The following is a 17,593-nucleotide window of genomic DNA, read 5'->3' as shown; positions in this document are numbered from 1 at the left end:
AAATTGCTGATAACCTACCTGGAACAGCAGAATCATTGATTGTCCAAAAGTCTTGAAGTTGTAGACGTCATCCAGGCCACTCTTGTCTTTCACGTGCATGAAGAAAGACATGCCGAATATGGCGAAGATGAACATCACCAAGAACAGCAGCAGGCAGATGTTGAAGAGCGCCGGCAATGACATGGCCAGGGCGAACAACAGCGTTCTTATACCCTTGGCACCCTTTACTAGACGCAGTACTCGTCCGACTTTCGCGACTCTCACCACTCGAAGTAACGTAGGCGAGACGAAGTACTTCTCAATAATGTCACTCAGGACCAAACCTAAAAAGTGTGTCAACATCATATTAATTTCATCCCTATGATACTCAAAAATCGTGTCTATTTCACGATGCATCAAAAACTAGAACATGCGAGCCTCTAGTTATGGCTTAGTTTTTTTTTGTCAAATGTCTTATCTTCTCTCATCTATAGTATCTATTTCTATTGAATTATCTAACGTGTGCACTTTAATTTACTTCTATTAGTTTACTAACTGTTTAAATGTTTACAAAAAAAAAAGGTTTTCTGTCATTAGAGTACTCATAAAAAAAAATGAAGTATGTTAATTAATATTGTTCATAATAAATGTCTTACCCAACGTGTATGGGTTGATTATAAAATTTGAAATTACCGTTCTCGGCATGCTACACATACTTACTATACATTCTATTATAAATACTCATAAATCATTTATGAAAACGCTTGGAGTGCAAGCTTATCATATTTAATGACTATGAGATTACACGAAAGTCTTCAGAGATAGAGAGAGAGGCTTATTGATGCATTGAAATGAGAGTAATAATAACGACATTGAAGCACATATATCATATATACAACGTCAATGTGAGGCTACATAACGTAATGACAACCATCAGTCGTTGCGACTCAATTGAAACGTTTTTATTTGGGTTACACCTGTTCACTTTTGTTGTGTTTTTTAGTGGTGCAGTAAAAAAATACAAATTATAAAATAAACATGCGGTAAATCATAAACCAGATAAATTATAAATTATCTTATTTATAAATTTTTTTTGTTAAATAATTTAGGTGCATTGGAAAGCAAACAGGGTCACTGTTTAAACATCAAAGGTTTCGTTTCAGTAGGGTCATACGACTGAAGTAATCATCACGTTACATTACCTAATATTGATAATATAACAACAACAAAATCAAAGAGATTCCATGGCTCCTTGAAGTAGTGATAACGTAGAGCAAAAATCTTCATCAGACACTCGCTACTGAATATCACAATGAATATCATGTTTAAGTAATCAAGCACATTGCTGAATGTTGCAGTCTGTTGGTAATGATCGAGTGTCATCGTTAACATGTTCAAACCGATGAACAACATAATTATCATATCGAACTTTTTGTCTGTCACTATTTCGAACACAATCGCTTGTGGCCTCCACTGCAACCAAGAAGAAGAGAAAAAAGAATTTATGGTTTAATTGGTTACTCGGTTTCATAAAAAATTCTAGCGCGTAGAATAAATAAATTCACCCTTGGTCGTGGAATGGCTTTCAGTGGTTTCTTACTCCCCATTTTCTTCATCGCGTTGTAATACTTCTTCTGATCCTCAGTCATGAACATCTCGAGCGAGCCACCGGCTTTCTTCTTCTGCTCGTTGAAGTTGTCAATGATAACTCCGATAAACAGGTTGAGGGTAAAAAATGATCCAAATATTATGAAGAATACAAAGTATAGATACATGTATATATTTGTTTCACGAATTGGTTGTTTGTTAATCTGAAATTTCGGGGTTGATTTATTGTTTAATTTATGTTAAGTAATTACTGATGTCTGATGGATTGATAAAAGTTATTTGTTATTCAAATTTACTTCTCTAGAGTCGATGGCGTCGTTCATTATTTGAATCCACCCTTTGAATGTGGCCACTTGGAATAGACACAAGTAAGCTTTTCCAACGTGATCAAAATTCATTGGCGAATTTTCCCATGTATAATTTTCAGCTTTGCAAGCATTACGGTCTGGTATTATTTCATGACTTAATGTTGTCTTGTTCATGTCGACACACTGGAAAAAATCATAATAGATTAATAATTTCTGTGAAGATTTTTTGTATATCCAGCGGCAAGAGAACAGACTTTAGTTTTCATAACTGCCTGCATTGAAACTTAAAATATTAATTTCCGGACTTAGTCTGAAATCGGTTTGTTCCAATTGGCTGAGCATGAATTCAAACTCGCAGTTTCAGTGCAGGTATTAAAAATTAATTAAAACCATAACTTACTTTGAAGTATTTTCCGGCGAATAATTGAACTCCCATGATGGCGAAAATAAGCCAGAAGATTAAACATACAAGCAATACGTTGAAGATGGACGGGATAGCCTGGACCAACGCGTTAACCACCACCTAAATAGATGTTAATATTATTTTAACAATATTCCTTAAAATAAAAAATTAGTAAACTAAATTGATTGTTCAAATATTATATTTTTTTGTTAATAACTTAACTACTGTTTGTTATTATTATATATCTGTACAATCAATTTCATTTTAACTAAGCTCGATATAAAAAGTCTACATTTATTTCTAGTGTTTGTGTTTTTATCAAATCGACTTAATTTTTTGAAGCGGCTTATCGTGTATTCAACAACTAGATCCAAAAACTCTTTACGTGTTAGCGAAATAGCAGTACAATTATATTATTATTAATTTATTCATCTTTATCTCATTGAACACATCGCGTTATTAATTCCAAAAGGGCTTATATTTTTTTTTTTTATTACCAATCGTTTTGGGGATTTATTTTAAAGCTAAGAACTTTAAGCTTTAAAATAAGTTCCCAAATTGGTACACGGAAAAAAATGTTGGCTCGAAACCTACCAATTTTTATTATGCTGTCGACCAAATTTGAAACAGAAAGAAGTATTCAAAAATTTATTATGCTCTTATGAAAAATTATTATGTCGCGTCACAATTATTGTATTGTATGGAAGTAATTGTTATTAAATCTTAAAGATAAGTATCTCGCACGTAGTAACCCGAGTCAAAAAACAAATTCTAGTTTATTCCTCAAAAGCCTTATTTCTATTGATGTTTCATTTGCCGCCCAGAAAGTAACTCTACTTTAGTACACAAAATCCTCAATTAGAGCTATGAGGTCTAAATGCGGATAATTTATTGATTTTTAATTATAAGTGAGACCTCAAAATCCTCAACGAATGAAAAGTTATATTTCGGACTTTGAAAAATTTTAGATAGAAAAGGGAGGGGAGAGAATGCGTCGGATGAGAATTTTGAGGTTCAAATGCGGATTAAATTATTCCTGTATGTTTTGAGTATTTTGAGGCTCTAATCCCGATTATGTTATTCCAGTTTAGTCCTCAAAGTGGTAACAAGGGTCGTAACTACTACTTTGAGGACTAAACTAGAATTACTTTCTATACTGTTGTCAATCTTTAAATTCTAAATTGATCCTCAAAAACCTCACTAAGAACTTTGAGACTTAAGAGGATGTGCCATATATTCTCTTTCTCACACACATGTAAATGAACGGAACTGTCTTTGTTGCACTTACTTTAGCAAATGAAAATTTCAAATGAGCCATTCTCAGATATAAACTGCAATTTCCGAACGAGAAACATTTCATTCGATAAATAATAAGTTTACGCATCGAATGATATTTCGTTTAATAATTTGGGTCTTTATCTGAAAACGGTTCATTTGAAAATCACCTGGTACACTCTTAAATTCGAATTTGTTTTTTGACTCGGAAAGTGTTGTGATACAGCATAATCATTTTTCGTATGAGCACAATAATTTGTTGGATGCTTCCCTTCCTGTTTCAAGTTTGGTCGACAGCATAATAAAAGTTGGTACGTTTCGAGCCAACATTTTTCTCCGTGTAATAAAAAAAAAATTATACGCCCTCTTGGTTTTAAGGAAATTTTTAAAGCCAAAAGAGCGTATAAAATTATGTTCTTTTGTAATTAGTGACGCGATATGAGTAAAGAGGCATTAAAGCACGAGATTAATTGCCAAAGCCGCAAAAAAAAAAAATTTTATGTAATTAATTTTATTAATATATTCATGCCTTATTAAATATCTTGCTATTGTCTGTGTTAATTCCAGTATTTGCACACATACAATCAGCGGAACATGCTTGCCTACATTTAATTAAAATAATAATAATAATGTTGAGGCATTTCCATGCAACAGAATTGTTTATTGATATAAAAAAATTAGTATAAGTGGATAAAAGTGTCGGGGTATGGGCATGACTATTATGTTTTAAACCCAATGTCTCAGCGACCTTGTCAATTATTTACGTGTATTTAAATTAAATTGATAAACTAGATCTAATTTAAAATAAATAATCACTAACAATGCACAGCATTATTATAAAATTGTTAAACTGTTTGTTTAAAATATTTAAAAATAAATAATTTATCTGTAATTGTGTTCTAGCAAAGCATTAACTACCGTTGCAGATGTAGTTGAAGGTCTAAACGTTGAATATTTTTTAAAATAAATATAGGGTTGAAGTACCAGTTGTAAGCCACTACACCCATGGAAAAAAGAGCAGTGGAAAAATTACAGTTTTTAGTACAAAATCAGGGCTCTCGTCTAAAAAACTTCAAGTATAATAATTTGAAGTTGTAATAATTGACTCTACTTCTTGTACTAAAGTAATTACTGTTATAGATACCAAATTTTACAGTTTTTAATGTATTTTAGTTGAACGAAACTTGAAAATGTCAGTTACTTATAGTTTTTAAACTGTTCTTAATTAAAAAATTTATAGATTACATAAGAAACTGTCAAAATTGACATATTTTGGTACTTTTCAGAAATAATGTAATTTTTACAGCTTCGAAGCTGATATTTGAAACTGTAATAAATTTTGGATATACATTCAATTTTTCCACTATTCATTTTTCCGCGTTTTTGGACATTTAATACTTTATGTTAATTAACAAAAAAGTATAAAAATCACTTTCATTACACAAAAAATTATTATCAAAATTTTTGATGTCCAAAACTGGGTCTAAAGTGGCCAATAACGGTACCTCCGCCCTATTTATTTATAATTGGTACGAACGTTCAAAACTTCAGTTACATAATAAATAGATGAAGTGATGACAATAAAAAAACTCAAGTGTTTATAAAAATTGTTCAAGTGAATGTAACTGAATATTAAAATTTAACATGTGATGCAATTAACGCGATGAAGTACTAGTTCAAAAATCTAGTGTCTAATGAAAAAAATTCAATTAATTTGTGAATAAAAATAATGAACGATAATAATAATGAGGATAGTAATAATTAATAATAAATAGTAATAATTAGTAAGTAAGACGAGGTCGACTGAGACGGTGGGCTACATACCCGCATCCCCTGCATTCTAGACATCGCCCTGAGTGGCCTTAGGGCCCTTAGGGTCCGCATTGTTTTGAAGGCTTGAATTCCGCCCGCGCCACAGAGCGACGCTACGAAGTTAATGAGCGAAACCTGCGAGCGAGAAACGAGATACGATTGTAGCAGCAAGAGTTTTTTTAAAAGAATTTTAAAAAAAGCTACAAAGGGACAAAGTGAGACAGTTTTTTTTGTTACATTTATTTTTTCAAATGAATCGGGTCATCTGATAATTGCGGACCTGGTTAACAAGCATTTTTTTGCTGAATATTGTTTACAAAATTATAATAAAAATTTAACAATAATAATAATAATAATTCATTTTATTGTCGACAAATATATGTAGCCCTCGGATCAGATGTTGACGAAAAGACGATGAAGAGACATTAGTTTTATACAAATATATAAATATAGATACAGTAGATAAATACAGAAGACAACAATGTAGCAGTAAACGATCAGTAGAAAAAGTTGATATTAAATTAAAATAATAATAATAATTAATAATAATCGGCTCCATCCTGAAACAGATTAATTCTTTCATAGGTTTTATTTATTACGAGACATGGTTTATATCTGATTCAAAATTCTACAATAAACTTGCCGGTAATTATTTTAAAAAAATAAAAAAACAAAACCTTGGCTCGTAATAAAAAGAAAAAATTTTTTATCTGTTAATTCTGTGAAGGCCTGATAGAAAAACGTTAAAAAATTCGCATACATTTTGTTGTTGGATAGAGACACAGAAGGTAGTTTATACACAAAAAAGCATACTCTGCACACCAAAAATTTTATCCACACTTCAAATCTTCAAAAGGCGTACATGGCAATAGCTAGTACGACAAATATTTTTTTATATTTTTTTTCATATACAAGTTGTGTTATTTAATAAACAAATATGTACTCTGTACATTTATATAATTAAATAACACAGTAGGAAAATTTTGACAAGACGGCAGTGGGCATCTTCGCCCCAATAAGCACATCGCCGTTACTGTTTTACGTTACTTCATTTTTTTATTATATAGTGACTTAACGTCATCATTAACCCACCACTTTATGAGTAATTTTAAAAATTGAAAGGGCGTTTTCAATGATAACGTGTAAATCAATATTAATAATGATAATAATACATGTAAGATAAATTTAATAACGTATTTTTTCGTCGCAAGGCCCTTCACTTACTCTCATGCCCTCCCAACGGGAGACTGCTCTCAAGGGCCTCAAAGCTCTCAAAGTTCTCATTGAACGGAACGCTGGGATGTCATCAGCTCCAGCCCACACCGCCCCCAAATTGATCAGCGATAGCTAGTGTAATCAACTCATAATTAGTCGAGCTAGACATTCATTATTGCGATAATATTACACTCTATACTCAAGCTTTTTTTATTATCATTATTTTTATAAAATCCAGTCATTGCGCTGCTCCAGAGAGTAGTCTTCACTATCGATTATCGAACCGCTATAAATTATTTTTAACTACTGCATTGAAGATTTTTAAATTTATTTTTAAAAAACATCAATAATATTTATATATATTCTTTTATAAATTTTAATTACTTAAAAATCTTCGGTTTATGATTTGATGATAAATGTATGAATTGAATGCAAGTCTGGAAGAATTTATAAAGTACAATTATAAAGTTTGAATTGTTGTACTGGCTTGGATGTCGATCGCCGTCTATTGTGGGTGGGATAAATTTTTCGTTGTTGTGTTAAGTTATTTATATAAAAAATATACAATATTTTTTTTTGCTTACCATGACAATGATAAAATCGAGCCAGCACCAAGCATTTGTGAAGTATTTTGCAAACCCTAACGCCAACCACTTTATTAACATTTCAAGAAAGAAGATGACCGTGAAGATACGATCCATGTAATAAAGAATATCTTGAAGAATCGGCCGCTGTTGAAGGTGAACATCTTCAAGCGCCTTTGTAAAAATTATTTTTAGTACATCATTTTATTTCTTACTCTACTCTACTCTATTTTTTTTTTAATTTCATTATAAAAAAATTACCAATGCCATACTGCTAAGTAAAATCATAGTAATCACAGCCGTCTCGAAGTACTTGTTCTCGATAAGTTGAAAGGTTTTTAGCCGCAAGTTTGCCCAGCCCTGCCAGAACGGAGCGTCGTCATCACCCGCCAAAAAGGGGAATTTTTTGTAGCAGTGGTCAGGACAACAGTCTGCTGGGTAGTCTGCTTCGATTACGTCTTCATCGGCTAGTATTATATGTCCAACTTCTCCTTCATCTTCGCCTTTATCTTCGTCTTCTTCATCATCTAGATCTGCCAGAACATCATTGTAAAAATTTCACTCCAATTCAACATTTCAAATAAATTTTATACTCAAACCTTCTTCAAGGTCTTCCTTGCTCGCGTCTTTTTTCTCTTCACCATCCAGCGAGTCAATGCTTCCTTTATGGCTTTCGTCTTTGAATGGTCGGTTTTTATGGCTTCCATATGACTTGTTACTGCAGAAACGGATAATTAATTATTGGTAATAAATAATTTATACGAATAAATAAATAAATTGAAATTACCTAATAGTATCGTCGTCATGATGATGGATGTAGTCATGGTCTAGCCGGCAGTCGTAGTGATTAATGGAGTTACTGATAGCCTTTGTATTGTTCATGCTCAATCTTTCCTTTCTCAATTTATTTCTCAGATCTCCTTTTAGAGAACAAGCAAAAGCATCCAACCAAGTAAATAAATTGCGTTGAACAATAAATTAATTTATTATTTAAAAATAAATTTATTAATGACAGTATTAATTACCATGGATGGTAAATTCCATTCCTTCACCGATGGCAACTTCCAACTGGTTGTTAAACTCTTTGGCGCTTTTCTTGTCCCGATAGCAGTCCAGCTCTCCATCTGCAAGATCCCGATCTCCGTCCCGGTCAATTCCATCTGCGCAGTTACACATGATCTCTAACCCATCCGGGTTACCAATTTTCATGGTCGAAAAATAATATCGGATAACTGTTTAAATATTTTTTTACACGAGCCGTGTTACCGTTACTGATTTTTTTTATTTTATGATCGCCTCAAATGTAAACGAAAAAAAATTTTATCGTTTTTTGTATATAAAAAAAAATGTTATTTGTTTTATTTAAATTTTTGGACTTTCTCAAATAAAACGATAAAATTTTTTCTTTATTGTAACACATGCACACTCATTTGGTATCATAATTAATCAGAATGAAAATGTTTTAATGACGTCGAGTGAACAAAGACTTTATTTTTCGATCACGAATGAATTTATATATTTATATTTTATATAATAATATATAAATAATATATAGTGCGGGACTTAATTTTGTGCAAAACAGCGTGCGTGATTGTGAATTAGTACACGTAATAGTAGTATATATTAGTCAATATAACCGAAAAAATATTAAATAAAACCAAAAAGGAGACTAATAAGTAACTAGTAGTAGTATTAATAATTTTAAAAAATAAATATACATATTGGCTACATTCTGATTAAGTGTGTCCTCATGAGCGCGTTATCAAAAGTAAACAAGTGATCGAAGGGGGGATAAGTGGGTGTTTAAAATCGTTGATGAATAGACTACATGTTTGTTACATCGGTCATATCCACTTCAAATCCAAATAAGAAAAGCATTTAGCGACTATCGATGATTGGCAACTGTATATATTATCAGGTGATGGAGGTAATGATAAACAATAGTACGGGTATTTGATGATTGATAGGCAGGACGGAGTTAAATAAAAATGACCAATGACCAACTCGATTACAATGATGACAATAACTACACAGCGCACACAGCAAGCGATCTGATTGGATATAAACCTTCTTTCCAACTGTTGGACGGTCCCTCACCTGGCGCCTGATCGGATATCTGGTTGGTGAGTTTGGCTCTCAACATCTTAACGAGATTTGAACAGCTTCGCTTGATCCAATTTATAAATCTTGCTATCCGGTCAATTGCCTCGGCTATTTTGTTGGTGTCGTTGTCGGCCGTCGGCGCTGACAGATTTGACGAACCGAAGTTTGACAAGAGCAACGCCAAGAAGAGATTGAGAACCTTCGGATTAATGGCACAGTTTTAAAAGCGTTAACTTAAAGTTTTGACGATAATATCACTCAGTTATTATCGGCAGGTAAATTGGATGATACGTACGACCAAGTTGCCGATTACAACAGTAGCCAGGAAGAATGGTATGCACGAGACGTCACCGACCAGCATGCAGTCCCACATCGATTCGATCCATTCTCCACACAGCACACGGAATACAATCATAAATGAGTGCATGAAATCGGTAAAATTCCATCTTGGCAGAGTACCGTCGGGAAAAAGATCAACTTTATCGGTGTAATTTTTTCCAAACAGCTGCATACCCATCACGGCAAATATGAATATTATAATGCACAGCACGAACGTTAAGTTACCCAAGGCTCCTACTGTTCTTCCCATAATCGATATCAACAAGTTTAAAGTCGGCCACGATTTAGCTAATTTGAACACTCGCAACTGTTAACACACAAAAAAATTTATTATTATCATTGAGAGTAAAATCACAAGTTGTTTTATATCTGAATTTTCTTACCAATCTAAACGAACGTAATACTGAAAGACCTTGGACACCCTCGAGACCCAACTCGAGAAGTGACAGCGCCACGATAATAAAGTCGAAAATATTCCAGCCTTCTTGAAAGTAAAATTTCGGGCTCATTGCTATTAATTTAAGCCCGGCTTCGATACCAAATGTCGCCGTAAAAAACTGCAATTATATTTATATATATTGTTGTATTATATTGCAGTTAAAATTGACTGAGTATCAACTGAGTAATAATAATTTACTTACGTAATTGCCAGATTTTAATACCCGCTCCATGTCTTTGTCCATATCGTGATGGTCGAGGGCCATAAATAAGGTGTTGACTACAATGCAGAGAGTAATAAAAAGTTCGACAAATGGATCGAATACTATGAGCGCAACCCACTCTTGGAATTTTAACCATGCCCAGCAGCAATCCCATACACACAAAAAATCAATCGCCCTAATTACTGCCGACAGTATTTTTTCTTTTATTGTTGGTCCTTCTTCGTCGTCGTCTGTTGAAAAATAATAAACAGAGACTATATTTTTTTTTGATATTACCAAAGTGTTTACATAAAACATAAAATTATTTTGAGGAAATAATTTTCTTTGTTATTAATTATTTCAATTAAAATAATTCTTGAGCAATATCATGCAACAAAAATACTAATTAAGAGACATTGATCCATTTAATCAATATGAGAATTCTATTTCCCCAAAATAAAACAACTATTAATTAAAACAACTCATCAACAAACGTGACAACTCATCACGTTCCTGGACATTTGTACTGATCAATACCTAACTCACGAACGTAAACGTAAAAAATATACAAAACGTTACAACGCTTGTAAATTTATCTATTGTCTGTTATAAATAACGCACTCATCAATTTACTGTCATACTAAAATACAACAGCGTCTACGTTCAGCGAGCAAGTGACGCACTGAAGTAAATAAAAAAAAATAATAAAAATTACCTCCTTGTTCTGATGATGTACTCTGCCGCCCAGCGGCTTGCTCAATAATGTCATTCAGAACCATAACGTCTGCAGCACACAAATAAAACAAAATATACAAAGTTTAGCATAGAAAGTTATACTCAAGACAACAATAGTGTTGTACAGGTACGTCTGCGTCTAAATATAAGTTTAACTTCTGACCTTTCATATCAACAACAGCATTCTGCTGGGAAGGCTCGATGAATGGGTTGTCTTGTTGCTTATTTTTACCCAGTGGATCTTCCATGTCCACTTCCTGCATCAGAAAACATCCATCAAAGGAAATTAATCCCCTTTCTTTAACAAAAATTTAATTATTTTGTACTTCAAACTTTGAATACTAACATGATGTAATTTTTGCATTTGCTCTGGATGCCCATTAGTTGACGGCTGTCTGGCAGATCTACTTCTCAATCTGCTTTCCTTGGTCATGGGTTTACCGGCATTGGCGATACCGCCCAGCAGATCACCATGGGACGTATAAGATAATCTCGAGGTGTGGGAGGTGTAAGACGAGTGTCGCGAGCCCAGACTCGCGTAGTAAACCGGGACGACGATCGTGCCATTCTCCTCGGACATCGGAGTCACGGCATTAGAGTCGTCCGCGTAAGGCAGATGTTCTTGGGCATCCAGATACGTCGAAAGCACCAGCGGCTTTCTGTCACCACCCGGTGGTCCGACGAATCTGCCTCGGCCATTGCGAATCGTGAACTGATGGCTTCCTCTGCTTCCTCTTCGGAGATTGAACGGCGACCCGGGTAAACTAAGGCTTGCCTGAAAATATTTCATCCATTACTGCCGGTCTTATCACACAATTAATTAACAAAAATTAATTTTTAATTATCAGTGACGAGACTTAATTTTTTTTAATTTCCACGTCAATCTACAAAGGGACCCAGGATTTTTTTACTGTTTTATTTAATAATGGCTGATGTATTTGCGTGATATTTCGTAATGCAGACAAATAGATAGTCAGAGACAGATGTTGTAGATTTATTTTATTTTTTTATCCTATTACAATTTAAGTACGTACGGTTGCGACCGTCATCCCTTCACGTACACGTACCTTCCTCAGATTTTCCCGGTAAGCACAAGTAAACTGGCCATTAGGGGCGCGAGAGACCTTTAGAAAAAAAAAAAAAAAGACAAGAAAAGGTTTCTCCTACCGAATATATGGGCTGATTTTTTTTTTTTACGCTACTAGCTTTACATCAACGTATAATAATAATATGTAGGCATCACTTACACTTGCAAAAGCACATGTAATAATTATATAACGTAAAAAAATGTTATTATTATTTTATAATACGTATTACGTGGATTGAAGTTTACTGTTGATAAGGTACAAATGTAAATTCATAAAATTTTTTATGCTTTACTCGAATCTATAATAATCGTTTATGCAAATTAATGGCACCGTTTGCATGCACGTACTTGTTATTTGTGAGCTATCAGAATTTTTTTGACCCTTTTTTTTATCACAAATAGTTCATAATATTGTAATATTATTATGGATATTTTATTAATATGTATTTAGATATTTTGTGTTTAAAAAAAAAATTTGTGTAAATATTCGGTCCGCTGGACGACGGTTTGTATGTCGGTGTAATGAATTATTTTGTCGTGTTTATTTATTTTATTTTTATTATCTAATTTAGCGCATGCACCAATTTAAGTTATATATATCATGCATATATATATTTATATACGTCTGCTAAATTTAAATATCATGCCAATGAAATAAAATAAAATGGTAAATTTATTTCATAGACAATTTGATTGTTTGTTTGTTTATAAAATTGTGTTAAACAAATATTATATTTGATATTTCGATCGGTAATTTTAAGAGATAAGTAAAAAAAAAGTGTTATTACGTCACAATATGCATTCTCTGTATGCACCAAAAGCAGCCACAATTACTAATAATTATTATACTATAAAATAATTAATTCAAAATGTATAATAATTATATTTTTAATTATTCACCGGTAATTAATTTCAAAGAAATAATTACCGGCCAAATAAAAATTAAGGAATGAAATTTAAAAATAAATACTTGTGATATTTATTTTTATAATTAATTTCGAAAATATTAAAAATGATATACTTACAGCGCTGACTTTTCGAACTTTATTAGCAGCGTTGTGATTGTTGTTGATTTGTCTGACCCGATACTCGCTAACAGATTCGACAGATCTAATGCTCATGCGCTCTTTGTTGTTGTCGTCATTGCCCTTCTCTTGGCCAACAAATAATTCATAACTGTGACAAGAGAAGTCTGAGGGCGATTTAACGATTGATTCAGCAGCCGCGGCCGCAGCGGCAGCTTCTCTGGCTGCCGCATGAGCCGCTATCTTTTGTTCTTTGGCCAAGGCCGCTTCTTCAGCTTCCTGTTTAAAATTTTCCATCCAATTATTATCTATACATTGTATATACAATGCACAATATATAGCAGTGTAATATTAATATTCTATACAACACGGCGAGTTAATTGCAAACATTAATTTTACCCTTATCGCCTCCTCCTCGGCAGCTTCCTCTTCCTCAGCTTTCTTCTGCAGCTCGTCGTACGACATCGCTACAATGGCGAGGATCAAATTCACAAGATAGAACGATCCAAGAAATATGATAACGATGAAAAAGAGCATGTGCCACGGACCAGCCGATCTCAGCACCAGTTGATACAAGTTCTCCCAATAATCTTGGGTCATCAAACGAAATGCCGACAACAACGCCCATCCAAATGTATCAAAACTCGTGTATCCATAATTTGGATTGTCACCGTAACCTTGTAAACACGTATAACCCGGTTCACACATCCTATATTTTAATTATAATTCAATTATTTACTTGAAAAATTATTTTATTATTTATATATTAGGTACGAGACCTAGTACTTGATCATTCCATATATTTGTATATCTATATTTAATAAAATTTAGTAAATATAAATATACGAATACATGATCGGGTATTAGGTCTCTTACTTTACACTGTAAAAAAATTTGGTGTAAAAATAGCCCTCGAGAATTTTACACGACCGTGTGATATAAAATTACGGTTTAAAAAATCCTTGGTGTAAATTTTTCCCCCGCGGAATTTGAATACAGTGTAATCTACTTTTTTTACACCATTCTGTGACTCGTTATAATTTTAATTAATGATTCACTACCTGAATTTAACACGATATTTGGTGTAATTTTTACACCGAGTCTTTTACTCTAAACCGTCCAAAATTTTTTACAGTGTAATAATAAAAAAAAAAAAAAAATATTTACCCAGCACCCGATGAATTACCACATAAAGGCATATTACCGTTGTCATCAACATACCAATTGGCTAAAATAAAATTATTATAAATTCATTTAAATACAATTATCATCACATCGTAATTATATGTGTGAGAATTAGATATAGAAGTGAATGAATGTACCGTAAAATTGGACTTCAGATAAACTTACTTGCATTACTAACAAATTTTTCCCAATTTTCATCAGTAAGATTTCCCCAAGAGCCATCATTCGGAAAGTTTTTAATACATTTTTGCGTCAGGACCCCCATGTAAATCTGAAGGCCCATTAACGCAAAGACGGAAAGGGAGAACATCGTTAAGATTATCACATCGCGCAAATTTTTTACTGACTCTATCACAGCGCCGACAATGGTTTTCAGACCTACATACAAAGTACACACCGTTTAAGTAAATAAATTAATGAGTAAATATAATATATTTATCAGTTCTTTATGTCGGAATTTATTTCTTATGTGACATTTATTTATGAAAATTAAAATTATCACATAATAATGATGGTAATGTGGATAACAAGCACGACTTATCGATACTAAATAGCAAATCTAATGTATTAATCTCTGGTTTACTACTCTGATCAATACTCTCTAAGCATACCTGGTACAATAGCGACAGTCTTCAAGGCTCGGAGGACTCGAAATGTCCTGAGAGCGGCAAGGTTGCCTAGATCTATGCCCATCGTCACATAACTGCAATACACCCGAACGTCACATACATTACAGTGATACAAAATAAACAATTTAAACAATAAAAAAAAAAATAATAATAATAAATAAGATGTTTAAATGAATAAATCATTAATTTAATTAAATTACAAACTAATTATCTACTTAATATCTACCGCGATTAATTAATAAAATTATTACAAAATTACCATAATTATATATGAATATATTCCATGCATGATATTTTATAAATATAGATATATATAATTATGTAATTAAAACTTCCTAGTTCTTAATTTATTAATAACAATTATTCTATCAACAATTAACGTAACGTAATTATAATAATAATAATAATAAATATATATGTAATATATATGTATAGACTATACTACACAATAAATTATTTTATCGCTCTCTATAGATAACTAATTAATAAATATTATTTACGATGAATAATAAACTAAATTTCACTAATTAACTAATTTATTTTAAAAATGTATATGTTTTTATTTTATTTGTTCACTACTCGTTTATTAATTCGGTAATATATGTGTTGTTTATATGTATGCCTTTGTCGTGTGATATTTAATTATTATTTTTTAAATTTATATTTTATCATCTTTAATTAAAATTTTTTATCAGTGTGCGTTTTAGTGAATTTTTAAAACCTACCATCAGCTTAATAGGACAACTACTTGTCTATGAGGTAATAAAATATAAGCTCCATTTATATTTATATTCTATATGTATAATCCTGTTGATACCTAATTATTATAATATATCGATGTCGCGATTGTAAGATTGCATCGATTGAATACTAGCTAGAGGATAAAAATAATTCTTAGATACTTTTGTAATAAATTTAGTATTATTGTTACTGGTATTTAAACTTCAAATACTCTATTATATATTATTAAGTATGATATGTATATGTCCAGCGTTTAAATCACCCGTAATTAATATAACGAGTGATACTAGTCGCCACCAAGTCTGTTAGTCAATAAACTATAATTAAAAAACAAATCCGTTACGACCGGGGAATATAATTAACAATAAATACATTAATTAATTACATAACTCATGAAGATGGTTATTGTGTAATAAACGCTTTTTTTCTTTTAATTCATTGCTTTATATAAACACATATATATGTAATATGTAATATAGATATCAGTATTTATATATTTACTTACACTGTAAAAAAACGGAAGTTAATTCAGAGTGAATATGAATTTTTATTTTTATTCAAATTCACCACCGGACTTCCGGAGTTTAAAAAAAAATCGCATATGGAATTTTTTTTTTGACGAAATTATTTCGGAGTCATATAAATTTTATTTCCATACGTATTTAAGGTAAAAGATCTAGTACCTGATCGGCCCGAGTCAAAATATTAGACGTAAGTTGAACGTTCTTAACGTTTTAAACGTGAATTGAACGTTTTTAACGTTTTGAAAGTAAATTAAACGATTTTTTTGTATTTTGGTTCGTAAAAAATTGGTAATTTCATGAGTTATGATTTTAGTTCAATGATAACATTAATTAATTTATTTCAATATTTGTAATCACAATTTTCATAACCTTGATATCATAATATATGAAAAGATATAATAGTGTTAGATAGAAGTATGAACTGAAAAAATTTTTTTTCAAAATACGAATTTTTTATTTAAGAGCCAGAAAGGCGGACGACAAAATTTTAGGGAATTGACGTGATTATAATCCAGTAGTACAAAATCGATGAAAAAAAATTTTTTGAATGCTTATGTTTTCTTATTGTAAGTCTAAATAGGTTTTAGTTACGTTTTCGATTTATGATACTCCAATACACGTTTTGAATAAGTTAAAAGCTGTCAAATTGAGTTTTTAATGTCCAAAACGTTTAATTTACGTTCAAAACGTTAAAAACGTTCAATTTACGTTTAAAACGTTGAAAACGTTCAATTTACGTTTAAAACGTCAAGAACGTTCAATTTACGTTTAATATTTCGACTCGAGGGGTACTAGTTCTCTGATTAGGTACTGGGTCTATTACTTTACTCCAATTTGAAATTTGAATGTTAAAATAAATTTCCCTTTGGAGTAAATTTATCTTCGAGGTGAATTAATTCCGCATTTACTCCGAAAATTTTTTACAGTATAGTATACTGGATTATATGTACATATATATGTGTGTGATGTATTTTTTGTTACAAATAATAAATCAATAAATCAATGAATTGTTTAACTACTCACGCTAAAGCTATAACTACGAAGTCGAGCCAATTCCATGCATCTCTAAGATAGGTAAAAGGCTGCAGAATGAAACCCCTCGCCATCACCTTAACGGCGGATTCAAATGTGTAGATTCCCGTAAATATCACTCTGAAAACATAAATTGTAATGCTCAAAATTACACAATTATTACTTGTTACACAATTAAAATATTTATTTAAAATATAAAATAATATGCTAATTTATTCACTTTAATCAACAGACATCAAAAAACTATCTAACACATATATAATATATATAAATATATTTTTTAAAATAATCTATACTATTGTTCTAATTTTTTTCAGTTACAAACTTACCGATATTTATTTTTGTTTATTTAAAGATCGAGTCTAATA

General features: G+C 31.7%; 1 protein-coding gene across 22 annotated transcripts in view; it reads right to left on the bottom strand.

The window, feature by feature from the left end:
- The window catches only part of LOC130676142 (sodium channel protein para), a 37,643-nt gene that overhangs the window by 6,438 nt on the left and 13,612 nt on the right, over positions 1 to 17,593 (bottom strand). For 4 of the 22 annotated variants that reach the window (XM_057482147.1, XM_057482153.1, XM_057482149.1 and 1 more), the window contains 24 exons: positions 17,217 to 17,345; positions 14,911 to 15,002; positions 14,465 to 14,677; positions 14,282 to 14,342; positions 13,514 to 13,823; positions 13,115 to 13,393; positions 11,349 to 11,777; positions 11,166 to 11,259; positions 10,983 to 11,051; positions 10,268 to 10,542; positions 10,010 to 10,183; positions 9,583 to 9,933; positions 9,252 to 9,486; positions 8,210 to 8,416; positions 7,972 to 8,104; positions 7,784 to 7,902; positions 7,446 to 7,717; positions 7,185 to 7,358; positions 5,398 to 5,520; positions 2,296 to 2,418; positions 1,884 to 2,078; positions 1,545 to 1,790; positions 1,182 to 1,452; positions 19 to 323 (listed from right to left, as the gene is read on the bottom strand). In XM_057482147.1, the coding sequence (XP_057338130.1) occupies positions 19 to 323; positions 1,182 to 1,452; positions 1,545 to 1,790; positions 1,884 to 2,078; positions 2,296 to 2,418; positions 5,398 to 5,520; positions 7,185 to 7,358; positions 7,446 to 7,717; positions 7,784 to 7,902; positions 7,972 to 8,104; positions 8,210 to 8,416; positions 9,252 to 9,486; positions 9,583 to 9,933; positions 10,010 to 10,183; positions 10,268 to 10,542; positions 10,983 to 11,051; positions 11,166 to 11,259; positions 11,349 to 11,777; positions 13,115 to 13,393; positions 13,514 to 13,823; positions 14,282 to 14,342; positions 14,465 to 14,677; positions 14,911 to 15,002; positions 17,217 to 17,345 (4,879 nt within the window). The remainder of the gene's footprint in view (positions 1 to 18; positions 324 to 1,181; positions 1,453 to 1,544; positions 1,791 to 1,883; positions 2,079 to 2,295; positions 2,419 to 5,397; positions 5,521 to 7,184; positions 7,359 to 7,445; positions 7,718 to 7,783; positions 7,903 to 7,971; positions 8,105 to 8,209; positions 8,417 to 9,251; positions 9,487 to 9,582; positions 9,934 to 10,009; positions 10,184 to 10,267; positions 10,543 to 10,982; positions 11,052 to 11,165; positions 11,260 to 11,348; positions 11,778 to 13,114; positions 13,394 to 13,513; positions 13,824 to 14,281; positions 14,343 to 14,464; positions 14,678 to 14,910; positions 15,003 to 17,216; positions 17,346 to 17,593) is intronic. The other 18 variants (XM_057482154.1, XM_057482168.1, XM_057482156.1 and 15 more) reach the window with 12 other exon arrangements.

The sequence above is a fragment of the Microplitis mediator genome, chromosome 10, assembly GCF_029852145.1.
Source record: "Microplitis mediator isolate UGA2020A chromosome 10, iyMicMedi2.1, whole genome shotgun sequence".
NCBI lineage: Eukaryota > Metazoa > Arthropoda > Insecta > Hymenoptera > Braconidae > Microplitis > Microplitis mediator.
The sequence above is the reverse complement of the archived record's forward strand: the minus strand, read 5'-3'. Positions and strand labels throughout refer to the sequence as shown.